Raw genomic sequence first — 12,643 nt, forward strand, 5'->3', positions numbered from 1 at the left:
GAGAATGCTCGGAGCCCAGCTCTGTATTCACGGACCGACCTCACTCAAGTTCTCTAGGAGCAGTTACTTAGGTAGGCCTTGCCCCTCACCCTCGTCCCGGGCACTGGGGGACCAGCACCTGCCAGGAGGTTTCGGCTGCCCCCAGCCCGCTCCCCGCGCCCACCGACTTCCCGTGGCCGGCCCGGCTCACCCAGCTGTCTATGGGCGGCTATCCACTCGCAGGCCGGCCCACAAGTGTCCAGTGACTCTGCCATCTGCGCTTTGCCACAGAGTCTCTGAGACCCCATTCTACCATCCCGCAGACGCTGCACTCCTTATGGGGATCCTTATCTCCATCTTCAGGCGAGGCCATCGGAAGAAGGCAGTGATGGGTGCTCGCACCTCCACGACGTCCCGCAGCTCAGTGTCCGCAGTGGACACAGTCACTGTCAGTGTGGCGCGGGGGCAACCAGTGCCGGCCACGACACCCAGCTGTGTCCCGAACTACAGCACAGAGAAGACGGTGTTGAGGGCCCTGGGAGAGAGCGGGCAAGGGATGGCCAAGCAGGAGGAAGTCCCCACAGTCACAGGGAAGAACGAAGACCAGAGAAGCGGCCCCGATGACACCGGGGGCGCACGATCTGCATTTAGGCCCCTGGGGGGCTCTTTCTTCGTGCCCAGGCCTGGACCTCTGAAGAGAGACCTCCACGCCAAGTGGGCAGAGGACAGATCTGCCAGGAAACAACAGACCTCTTGTATGAGCTCCTGCCCCCAAAGAAACGCCATCACCAGCTCATATAGCTCCACCCGAGGTTTCCCGCCAGTGAAGAGAAGGAGGGGTCCCGCCATACCGCAAGGGCTGCCCCAGAAGTCTGCGAAGACAGGGGGCGAGGAGGGCCCTCCATCGCCCTCTGCAGCTCCGGTGGTTTACCAGAGGAAAAGCCAGCCTGACAAAAATGCAGAGACAGCAAGAGGGCAGAAAGGGCCCTGGAGGAAGGGCTCCCGCACATCTGACAGTCCCAGGCCCCGAAAACGCAGGATTCCTCTGCTGCCGCACAGGCGAGGGGAGCCTCTGAGGCTGCCTCCAGCTCCTGAGCCGGGTTTCCGGGTCACCGCCGAAGACCTAGACTCCGAAAAGGAAGCAGCGTTCCGGCGCATCAACAGAGCGCTGCGGGGTGAGACCTATGCCATCGGGGACCTCGGCAGCTCTCCCCAGCACAGGCAACCGAAAACTCCAGCCTTTGCCTCTGCTCCAGGCCCCCCAGCTTCGGGCGGCCCCGCACAAGCATCTTCTGGGTGTTCATCATCCAGAAATTCCACCGTGGGCACCCATGCCAGCACACAGCTGGGTTTTGGGAGCAGAGCGGCTGCCCTAGATGATCTGAGCTGCATGTTTGCAGCTCTCAGAGTGACATCAAGAAAGAGGGGGCCCCCGAGCACCACACACAGCAATGGGGGCAGCGTGGGCCTGAACTCCTGGGACCCTCCTCACCAGAGCCACCCCATGGTGACCACGGGACCCAGCCCTAAGAAGAAGCCTAGGTTTGGAGGCACTACTGCCCCCATCTTAATGCACATCCCTGGGGGCCCTGATTGGCAGCAGCGAGGAACCACCGCCTGTGGCAGCTCTCCCCAGAAGAGGAAACGGAAAGCCCCAGCCTTTGCCTCTGCTCCCGGCCCCCCAGCTTCGGGCGGCCCCGCACAAGCATCTTCTGGGTGTTCATCATCCAGAAATTCCACCGTGGGCACCCATGCCAGCACACAGCTGGGTTTTGGGAGCAGAGCGGCTGCCCTAGATGATCTGAGCTGCATGTTTGCAGCTCTCAGAGTGACATCAAGAAAGAGGGGGCCCCCGAGCACCACACACAGCAATGGGGGCAGCGTGGGCCTGAACTCCTGGGACCCTCCTCACCAGAGCCACCCCATGGTGACCACGGGACCCAGCCCTAAGAAGAAGCCTAGGTTTGGAGGCACTACTGCCCCCATCTTAATGCACATCCCTGGGGGCCCTGATTGGCAGCAGCGAGGAACCACCGCCTGTGGCAGCTCTCCCCAGAAGAGGAAACGGAAAGCCCCAGCCTTTGCCTCTGCTCCCGGCCCCCCAGCTTCGGGCGGCCCCGCACAAGCATCTTCTGGGTGTTCATCATCCAGAAATTCCACCGTGGGCACCCATGCCAGCACACAGCTGGGTTTTGGGAGCAGAGCGGCTGCCCTAGATGATCTGAGCTGCATGTTTGCAGCTCTCAGAGTGACATCATGAAAGAGGGGGCCCCCGAGCACCACACACAGCAATGGGGGCAGCGTGGGCCTGAACTCCTGGGGCCCTCCTCACCAGAGCCACCCCATGGTGACCACGGGACCCAGCCCTAAGAAGAAGCCTAGGTTTGGAGGCACTGCTGCCCCCATCTTACATCACATCCCTGGGGGCGCACCCAGGCAGGGCCCCCCTACTTCCAGCGGAGGGTGCAGCCCATGCCCAGCCAAGGCTGACTTTAGGGGTGTGTCGGTTCCGGCCTCTATTCCTATCAGCCTCAGCTCCACAGTGGGCACAGCAAGGTGCAGCCTTGCTCTTAGGGCCCCCTCATCACCTGCCCAGGGCGTGGCTGGACAAAAAACCACTGGGCCATCGACCAAGTCATTCTCCTCCAGGTCTCCATTCATTACCTTGGGGTTTAAGAGGAGGAAGTTGGCCTGAGCCAATAACTTTGCGGCGAGGCCATCAGTGTCCACCTCCTCCCAGGCTGGGCCTCGTGTGGACCCTGTTTCGATGTGAAACTTACAATAAAGCTTTGTTCTTGTTCTTTTGCATAATCCTCACGTGTCTGTGATCTGTAGATCAAGTGTGGAAAAGCACTGGCTTGTATGAGTGGTAACATGGAAAGCCAGACCTGTTGACAGTTTCCTGTGACCCTGCTCATGGGTTGTGAAGAGTAGCACAACAAGATGGCTACAAGGGCCCTATATTAAAAGTGTGTTTTGAGTTTAAACGATGCAGCCCGAAATAAAATGGGCCCAGAGGGAGGGGTAAACAGGGAGGGTCATCCTTGTCTGTTGTAATTGCTACTTCCCACCCACCTCTCTGGCCTGGAGGGGGCTGGGTCATCCCGAGCACACACCAGCCGCCCATACTCTACACGTTTAGTATTTTCTAATGTAGCAGTTTCTTTGACTTTTTCATTTTGCTTTAATAAGTCTTAGGCAAATCATTTACATGCACATCTCACTCAGAGAGTATATGTCCATACAACCTAAAGCAATCTACAGATCCAGTGCAATCCCTATCAAAATTCCCATGACATTTTTTACATAAATAGGAAAAACAATCCTAAAATTCGTATGGAACTGCAATAGACTTCAAAAGCCACAGCAACCCTGAGAAAGAAGAACAAAGCTGGAGGCAACACTTTTCCTGATTTCAAATTATACTACAAAGCTAGAGTAATCAAAATAGTATGGTACTGGCATGAAAACAGACACATACACCAATGCAACAGAATCAAGAGCCGAGAAATAAATCCACACACATACGGGCAACTAATTGACAGGGATCCAAGAATACTCAACAGGGAAAAGATAGTCTCTTCAGTAAATGGTGTTGGCAAAACTGGATACCCACATGCAAAACAAAGAAAGTGGACCCCTATCTTACACCATTTGTAAAAATTAACTTGAAATGGATTAAAGACTTAAATGTAAGCCCTGAAACTGTAAAACTCCTAGAAGAGAACATAAAGAGAAAGCTCCTTAACATTGGTCTTGGTGATGATTTTTTGGGTATGACAACAAAACCACAAGCAACAAAAACAAAAAGCAACCAATGGGACTACATCAAACTAAAAAGCTCCTGGAGAGCAAAAGAAACAATCAACAAAATGAAAAGGCAACCTAGGAATGGGAAAAAATATTTGCAAACCACATGTATGATAAGAGGTTAATATCCAAAATCTATAAGGAATTCAAACAACTCCATAGCAAAAAACAAACAAACAAACAAAAACAAATAATCTGATTCTAAAATAGGCAAAGCAGGGGACTTCCCTGGTGGTGCAGTGGTTAAGACTCCACACTTCCACTGCAGGGGGCATGGGTTTGATCCCTGGTCAGGGAATTAAGGCCCGCATGTCATGCAGCGTGTGTAAAAAAATAAAATAAAATAGGCAAAGCAAGACTAGGAAACAACTAAGTGTCCAACAGGTGAATGGATAAAGAAAATGTGACATATAGATATAGATAGATGATAGATAGATAGATAGATAGATATAGATAGATAGATAGATAGATAGATAGATAGATAATGGAATTTTATTCAGCCACATGAAAAGAAGGAAATCTGCCATTTGTGACAACACAGATAGACCTTGAGGGCATTATGCTAAGTGCATTAAGTCAGAGGGCAAAACATAAATACTGTATGAGATCACTTATATGTGGACTCTTTAAAAAAAAGAAGAAACAACTCACAGATACATAGAATAGACTGGTTGCCAGAGGTGGGAGGTGGGTGAAATAGCTAGCTGAAAGTGGTCCAAAGGTACAAACTTCAAGTTATAAGATAAATAAGTCCTGGGGATGTCATGTATAGTGTAGTGACTATAGCTAACAATATTGTTGTGTATTTGAAAGTTGCTAAGAGAGTAGATCTTAAAAGCTCTCATCACAAGAAAAAAATAATTTGTTACTGTGAGTGGTGATGTATGAAAAGCCATGGAAGAAGCTTAAATGCATATTGCTAGTTGAAAGAAACCGGTCTGAAAAGACTACACACTGGATGATTCCAACCATATGACATTCTGGGAAAGGCAAAACTATGAAAACAAGAGGACATGTGGCCCCAGTGGACACCACTGTCTCTCCTTTCAGGAGCCTCCAGGTGCTGGAGACCTTCCCTCCTGAGATCCAGGTCTTCATGAAGGACTCCAGTGGCCAGGGCAAGCCTTATGCCATTGACCCTGATGACTCCATCCACGACTTGAAAGAGAAGGTTGAAGAGGCTGGAGGACCTTACATGGAGGGTCCCAGGGCCAGAAACTGTGGAATCAATAGCTTCTCAGATTGCACATCAAGGATTGTGACACCATCATGCTCGTTAAGAGAGGCCCCACATCCCCACGAGTGCCAAGATCAGGCTGTTCATTCTGTAGACTTCTATGGTCATGTCCCCCTAGCTCACCCCTTTCTACCCAGACCACTGTGCTCTTTCTGAAGCACAAATAGAAACAGAATCCTCCCCTGCTTTAAATTCTCCAATGGCTCCTATTACCTACAGAATCAAGTTCAAGTTCCTTTGCTTGGCATTCAGGGTTCTTGACCATTTAGCTCTTGCTGACCTCTCAGTCTCTCCTTTGAGAGTGCTCAAAACATACCAGACGTGGCCAAACACTTGCAATTCCAGAACACTGAATGCTGGCTCACAACTCCATGACTTTGAGTCAACTTTCCTTCTCCCCCATGTTGTCACCATTCAAAGTTCAAACCTCTAAGTTATTGATTCTCAAAAGTATGGACCCCAGACCAGCAGAATCAACATCATCTGGGAACCTCTTTGAAATAAAAATTCTCAGCAGCTAGCCCAGAATTACCTGAGTTAGGTTCTCTGGAAGTGGGACTCAGCAATCTGTGTCTTAACAAGCCTTCCAAGTAATTCTGAGCAAATATGGAAGTTCCAGGGAGCTAACACCCCGGGGGTAAGCCTTGGCCCATTGAAAGACAGGAACCAGCGAGTGCAGTGAGTGCATACTCCCCTCCTCCACCTCTCAGGTGGATAATTTTGAGGCATGTTCTGCATTGCTCCTTAGAGGGTCCCCAGTGGGATCAAAGCTCAGCTGCCCACAGTAGTGATCAATTTCATGATATTTCTTGGACTGTTTTTTCCTCCTTCTCAATCCCCCACACCTGTCCCTTGGGATCATTTCCCAAAACAAGTCTCATGCAAATCCTTGTCTCAGGCTCTGCATTTGGAGGAACACAAGCTAAGAGAAAACCCATCTTTATGCATCTTCCTCCTTCCTAAAACCCAGCCCACACCCTTCCTAACTACTAGCTCTTCCCCCACCGCCATAGACATGTGCCCAACTGCATGGCATTTCTATAAACCATAAAACCAATACACAATCGACTGCATGTTCCCCCTTTTTTTTTTTTTTTGTGGTACGCGGGCCTCTCACTGTTGTGGCCTCTCCTGTTGCAGAGCACAGGCTCCGGACGCGCAGTCTCAGCAGCCATGGCTCATGGGCCTAGCCGCTCCGCGGTGTGTGGGATCTTCCCGGACTGGGGCACGAACCCATGTCCCCTGCATCGGCAGGCGGACTCCCAACCACTGCGCCACCAGGGAAGCCCCATGTTCCCTTTATAAATCGTTTTTTTTTTCTTTTTTGGCCACACTGCGAGGCCTGCAGATTCCTAAATACCAGACCAGGGATTGAACCCTGGTCCCTGTCAGTGAAAGCCCAGAGTCCCAACCGCTGGACTGCCAGGGAATTCCCCCTTTCCAAATCTTGAAAGCTGCTGAACTCCCAGATATCTCATGAAAATGAATAATGAAATGAATCAAAACTAATATGTAAGGTCTATTGAGCAAAGTGGTGGCTACCAGTGGGGAGAAGGAAGTGGGGAGAGGCAAAATAGGAGGACGGGATTAAGAGGTACAAACTACTGTGTATAAAATAGATAAGCTCCAAGGACATATTGTACAGCACAGGGAATAGAGCCAATATATTATAATAACTTTAGTTTTTCAAAGGTTTATTATTTATTTATTTATTTAATTTATTTTTGGCTGCATTGGGTCTTGTTGCGAGACGCAGGATCTTCATTGAGGTGTGCGGGATCTTTCATTGCAGCACGTGGGCTCTTCGTTGTGGTGTGGAGGTTTCTCTCTAGTTGTGGCCTGCATGCTCCAGGACACATGGGCTCAGCAGTTGTGGCGTGCGGGCTTACTTGCCCTGCCACCTGTAGGATCTTAGTTCCCCGACCAGGGATCAGACCTGTGTCCCCTGAATTGGAAGGCAGATTCTTTACCACTGGATCACCAGGGAAGTGCCTATAATAACTTTAAATGGAGTATAACCTGTAAAAATATTGAATAACAATGTTGTACACCTGAAACTGATATAGTGTTGTAAATCAATTATGCTTCAAAAAAATGTTTTAAACTAAGATGTAAGGTCTGAATGTTTGAATAACTTTTGTTTGAACAACTTTTACATTGCCTTGAAGCTCATTATCTGTCATTATAAACATAGGACAAATGTTTGGAATCTCACTTTATTGTTGACTTTGGTTTGCGAAATTGCCACTGCTCTTTAAACAGTTATAATATAGGACTGTTTAAGGACCAGGCACTACCAAACTTTGAAAATATGGAGACTTTTAGAATTTATGTAATTAGAAATGTGATTCTTTCCGTTTGGGGTTAGCCAGTTGGAGAGTTTAAATTGAAACGTGTCATGATTGAGGGTTTTTTTTCCCCCCCAAATGGTATTTAAGACAACAAACACCCTCCACCCCACCACTTCCTCCAGCTAACACCTGGTCTTTCTCCTCCCTTGCACGACAAAGTTCTTGAAAGTGTTATCTACACTCCTGGTCTCCATCCTCCTCACCCAACTTACTCTTCAACCCCGCACCTAAGATCTGGCTTCTGCTCCCAGCTCTCCCTTACATTTCACCCACAATGATCACCAGTAGCCTCTTGGGTGCTTCTCAGACCTATATTCCTGAACTTATCGGAAGCATTAGGCAATGTGGACAACTATTTTAAGCTCTCTGGCTTAAACAGCTACCCTTGTAGACCTCCCCACTTCCCACTCCTCCTTGTATCTTCCTCCCTTTGTTAATAGTACCCTCCATCCATTACCCAGGTACCCAAGCCAGAGAGCTGATAGCCATCCTGTCTTCTCCCTCACCTCCTACCTGTAGTCACCAAGTCCTGTTCACCCTTCCCCCAAGGTAGACCTAGAATCCCATCCCTTCTCCAGCCAAGTCCGGGTCACCTTCCCTCTCACCTGGATCACTGTACAGTGTCCTGACACCTCTCCCTACATATCTACCCCTGCCCCCTGCAATCCTTCCTCCCCACAGAAGCAGCCAGACCAATCTTTCCAGAATGGTCATTTCACCTCTGGTCGCTCTTCTGATTTGCCACTGCCCTCAGGACAAAGTCAGCGCAGATTCACCTCATATGTGACCCAGTGGATCACTTTCTCTTTCCTAGAAAAATGTTTCCACTTGGCTATCAAAACACACTCCGGATTTTTCTTCCACCTCCCTGGCTACTCCTTCGCATTCTTGTTTGCCGGATGCTTGCCTCTCCCCAATCACTTAATACTCTTAAGTGTTTCAGGGCCCAGTCACTGGTCCTTTTCTTGCCTTGCTCTATACTCGCTCCCTTGGTGAACCCACCCAGCCTCATGGCTTTAAATATATCTATGCTGGTCATTTGTATCTCAACCCCAGACTTCGTCCCTGAAATCCAGACTCAAATATGCAATTCCCTAGCCAACTCAGATCTCATTAGACACTCAAGTTTGCTTCCAAAGCCGAACTCCCGACCTTCATGCCTACACTGTGCCCTGGCCCAGTCTTTCCCTTCTCAGTTAAGGACAATTCTATCCTTCCAGTGCTAAGGCCAAAAGCCTTAGAGTGGTCCTTGACTCTAATTTTTCTCTCACATCACACTCTATCCTTTAGCAAGACCTGTTTATACTCAAAATATAGCCAGTGAAATGATATGAGGTCTGGGATTCACTTCCAAATAATACAGGAGGGGAGATGTGGATGGAGATATCATTGAAACAAGATTGTCTGTAGGTTGGGACTTCCCTGGTGGTCCAGTGGTTAGGACTCTGTGCTTCTACTGCAGGGGGCATGGGTTCAATCCCTGGTTGGGGAACTAAGATCCTGCGTGCCGGGTGGCCAATAAAAATTAAAATGGGCAGAAGACCTGAATAAACATTTAAAAAACTGTCTACAGGTCGATAATGGTTGAAGATGGGGGATGGTACGTGGAGGTTCATTGTATTATTCTACTTTTGTTCATGTTTGAAATTTTCCATAATAAGAAAATTGAATCATACCACTTCTCCCTACCTTTCACTGCTACCATTCTGATCCAAGGCGCCACATCTCTTGCCTGGACTGTTGTAGTAGCTTCTTAACTGAATTCCTGCTTCTGCTCTCACCTCCACTCCCCACCCTCTGCTTTTAATCCAATCTTCCCAAGAACAGCCAGTGTGATACCGTTAAAATGAAAGTCCATCCATGTCCCTCTTCTGCTTGGAACTCCCCAGTGGCTCCCCATTTCAATCAGAGTAAAAGCCAAAGTCTTAGTAGTCTTCAAGATCCTACACAATTTGCCCCCTACCCTTGTACTCAAACCTCATCCCCTCCCACTCTCCCCCTTTGATCATTCCATTCCAGTCACACTGCTATTCCTCAATCCCACCAGGCATACTGCCGCCACAGGGCCTTTGCACTTGCTGTTCCTTCTCCCATTCTTCTTTAATTGTTTTTATTTATTTTATTGTTTTTAAATTTTTGGCTGAGCCGGGTCTCAGTCGCGGCACACGGGATCTTTCGTTGGGGCGTGTGGACTTCTTAGTTGCCGCATACAGACTCTTAGCTGCGGCATGCATGTGGAATTTAGTTCCCCGATCGGGGATCGAACCTGGGCCCCCTGCATTGGGAGAATGGAGTCTTACCCACTGGACCACCAGGGAAGTCCCACTTTCTCTCATTCTTCCCTCTGACATACATACCGCTCACTCTTCGCCTCCTTCATGTCTTTGCTCAAATGCATGTCTTTGCTTTTCAGACCTTCCCTAGCCACCTTTCTTGAGACTGAACCCCTGAACATTGCCACTTCTCACCCCCCCGACACACGTAGTCAGTACCTTTTAACCTCTTTCCCTGCTTTATTTTCCTGATTAGCACTTATCACCATCTTAATTATTATAATGTTACTTATTTATCCTGTTTATTATCTGTCTCCACCATTAGAGTGTTAGCTCTCTGCAGTCCGAGAATTTTGCCTATTCACTGCTGTATCCCCAGGACACCTGCCTGGCACATAGCGGGCACTCAACAAATGTTTGTTGAATGAATGAATGAATGGCATTCCGAGTTTCAATCCCTGCTCACCTGTCCAGGCACAGCTCTCCCCTCTCCCCTCCCTGCCCTCCATGCCAACGTGGATCTGACAGCCGAGTCCTGGCACATAGCAGGATGGTTCACACTTCTCAGCCTTATCCGGTCTTGTGCCCTCTGTCTCGTGGCCGCATTCCCAGTCTTTTAAGACTCATCTCAAGCAGGTGTTCACTGACACCACAGGTGACCCCAAAGAAACTCTTCTGCCTGAATTTCCACCAAGTTTCTGTGCCCTCTTTTCTCCTAGTACACAGGACACTGGACTCTCTGTGTCTCCTCTGTCTCCCCCACTGCTCTGGGAGCCCCTGGGGCAGGAACCACGTCTTACATTGTCTTCTTCGCACAATGTCTGGCACCCAGCCAGCACTCAATAGATGTACAGTGAACGAATAACAATACTTGCATTTACTTAATGTTTTCTCTGCTAAATGTTCTCTTGCTTAATCCACACAACCTATGGGGTAGGTATTATTCTTAAACCCATTTTAAGGATTATTTCTGTGAGGGTCAGAGAGGTTAAGAGTCTGGCAAAGGGCAGACTGGAATTCCAGAGTTTGTTCTGCGGAACCCTAGAATTCCCACTGTTCAGCCCAACCTCCAGCGAGTGCCTGCTCTTACTGAGCCTGTTTTGGGTGACAAGCTTGTGGGGATGGGATTGGTGGATACCATCCAACTCCCATCTCCTGGGGGAGTTGTCTTTCCCAGGGCCATCCTCAAGCCAGTTTCAGTTTCCAAGTTGTAAAAGGGAAACTAAGAGGTGAGAAACGAAACCGACAGCAGAAAGGGTGACTAAAAGCCCCGCCTGTTAAGGTGGTTTCACCCAGTGTCCCTTGGTACCCCAGCTGCAGTGAATGGCCTCCAGGAAGAGGATCCCCTGGTCAGCCAGACACCCCTTGTTTCCTCTTCACTCTGGTCCTTTATTCCACAGGGTGCTGGAGGTCAGCTGAGGAGGAGTCCCCTTAAAGAAGAGTGTGTGTGCCAGGAGCTGGGTAGGTGTGTGGGTATAGATCTAGCCACCAGTGGTACTCTCAAGACAGAGATGGCAGTGCCCCCGGAGCTCTTTGTCACCCCAGCTTCCAGGCTGAACTCCTTCGTGGCTCACTGCCTGCATCCCAGCCAGAAGTGGAAAAAAGAGGTGTTGGAGACTGTGCAGACCGTGGAGCAGTTCCTGAGGGAGCAGAGCTTCCAGGGGGAGCATGGGCTGGACCAGGAATCGGGGGTGCTGAAGGTGGTCAAGGTGAGACTGGTTCCCTCCATCCCCAGGCCAGGGCTGGGCAAAATGCAGCTTGTGGGTCTACATCCCTGAGGATGCTGGGACCTGTTGCCTCATTATCTCTAGCCCATGCTATTGACATCTCAAGACACTCCATCCCAATGCACTGCTGCCTTGAGCAGAACAAGTCCAGTAAGGAAGCTAATAATAATAGTGTACTTTTTTGGATGCACTAGCCTAACCCCTTAACATGTATTATGTCTAATTTGTGTACCCTGTGAGGTGTGTATTATTCTTTTCCCATTTTACAGATGAGCAGAATGGGAACTCAGTGATTTAAGATCCATAATGACCAAACGCAATGCAAGGTCTCTGATTGGATCTTGGTGTGAATGGACCATCTGTAAAATATAATTTGGGAACAATTGGGGAAATTTCAATATGGCCAGAATATTAAATAATATATATATATAAGGGAATTGTTTTTTTAATATTTATTTATTTTATTTTTTTATTTTCTTGGCTGCGTCAGGTCTTAGTTGTGGCAATGCGGGATCTTTTGTTGCAGCGTGTGGGCTCGGGCTTCTCTCTAGTTGTGGCGTGCGGGTTTTCTCTCCCTAGTTGTGGCGCGTGGGTTCCAGGGTGTGTGGGCTTTGTAGTTTGCGGCACACGGGCTCTCTAGTTGAGGCGTGGGAGCTCAGTAGTTGTGGCACGTGGGCTTAGTTGCCCTGCAGCATGTGGGATCTTCGTTCCCTGACCAGGGATCGAACCCGAGTCCCCTGCATTGGAAGGTGGATTCTTTACCACTGGACCGCCAGGGAAGTCCCAGGGAACTGTTTTTTTGAGGCGTAATAGTTTTGTGGTTATGGGGAAAATGTTCTCTTTTGTTGGACACAAATGCTAAAGTATTTAGGGACGATGGTCCTTAGCGTTTGTAATTTACTTTAAAGTGGCTTAGTTGAAGCAAATATGGCAGAGTTTAGACTTGTTGAATCTGGGCGGATGTATAAGTGTTCATTGTATTCTCTTTCTATTTTTCTGTTTAAAATTTTTGATAATGGAAATTTTTTTTTAATGGAAGCTCAGAGAGGTGAGGTCACTTGCCCAAGGTCACACAGCTAGTGGTGAAGCTGGGATTTCACCCAGGATCTATCTTACTCTGCTCCAGGCTGCCCTCACTGAGCTTTTTTCCCCCAAGCCCTTCCTGCAGCTGCATCATGTCACCTCCTGTCCTAGCTAGGATAATAATGCAAGAGGGTCAAAACTAGAAAGGTGTGATGAGAAAAACAACTTTGAGGAAAAAATTTT

At 48.8% G+C, this 12,643-nt stretch overlaps 1 protein-coding gene across 1 annotated transcript; it reads left to right on the plus strand.

Moving 5' to 3' along the window:
- Window positions 1-4: 4 nt before the first annotated feature.
- Window positions 5-12,159, plus strand: LOC307184914 (uncharacterized protein; the record flags this gene model as incomplete). The annotated part of the gene is made up of 2 exons (XM_079918668.1): window positions 5-11,111; window positions 11,196-12,159. The coding sequence occupies one exon, from the start codon at window positions 5-7 to the stop codon at window positions 2,237-2,239; it is 2,235 nt and encodes a 744-aa protein (XP_079774794.1). The 3' UTR covers window positions 2,240-11,111; window positions 11,196-12,159.
- Window positions 12,160-12,643: the final 484 nt, after the last annotated feature.

This window comes from Stenella coeruleoalba, assembly GCF_951394435.1.
Source record: "Stenella coeruleoalba genome assembly, chromosome: 3".
Taxonomy (NCBI): Eukaryota; Metazoa; Chordata; class Mammalia; order Artiodactyla; family Delphinidae; genus Stenella; species Stenella coeruleoalba.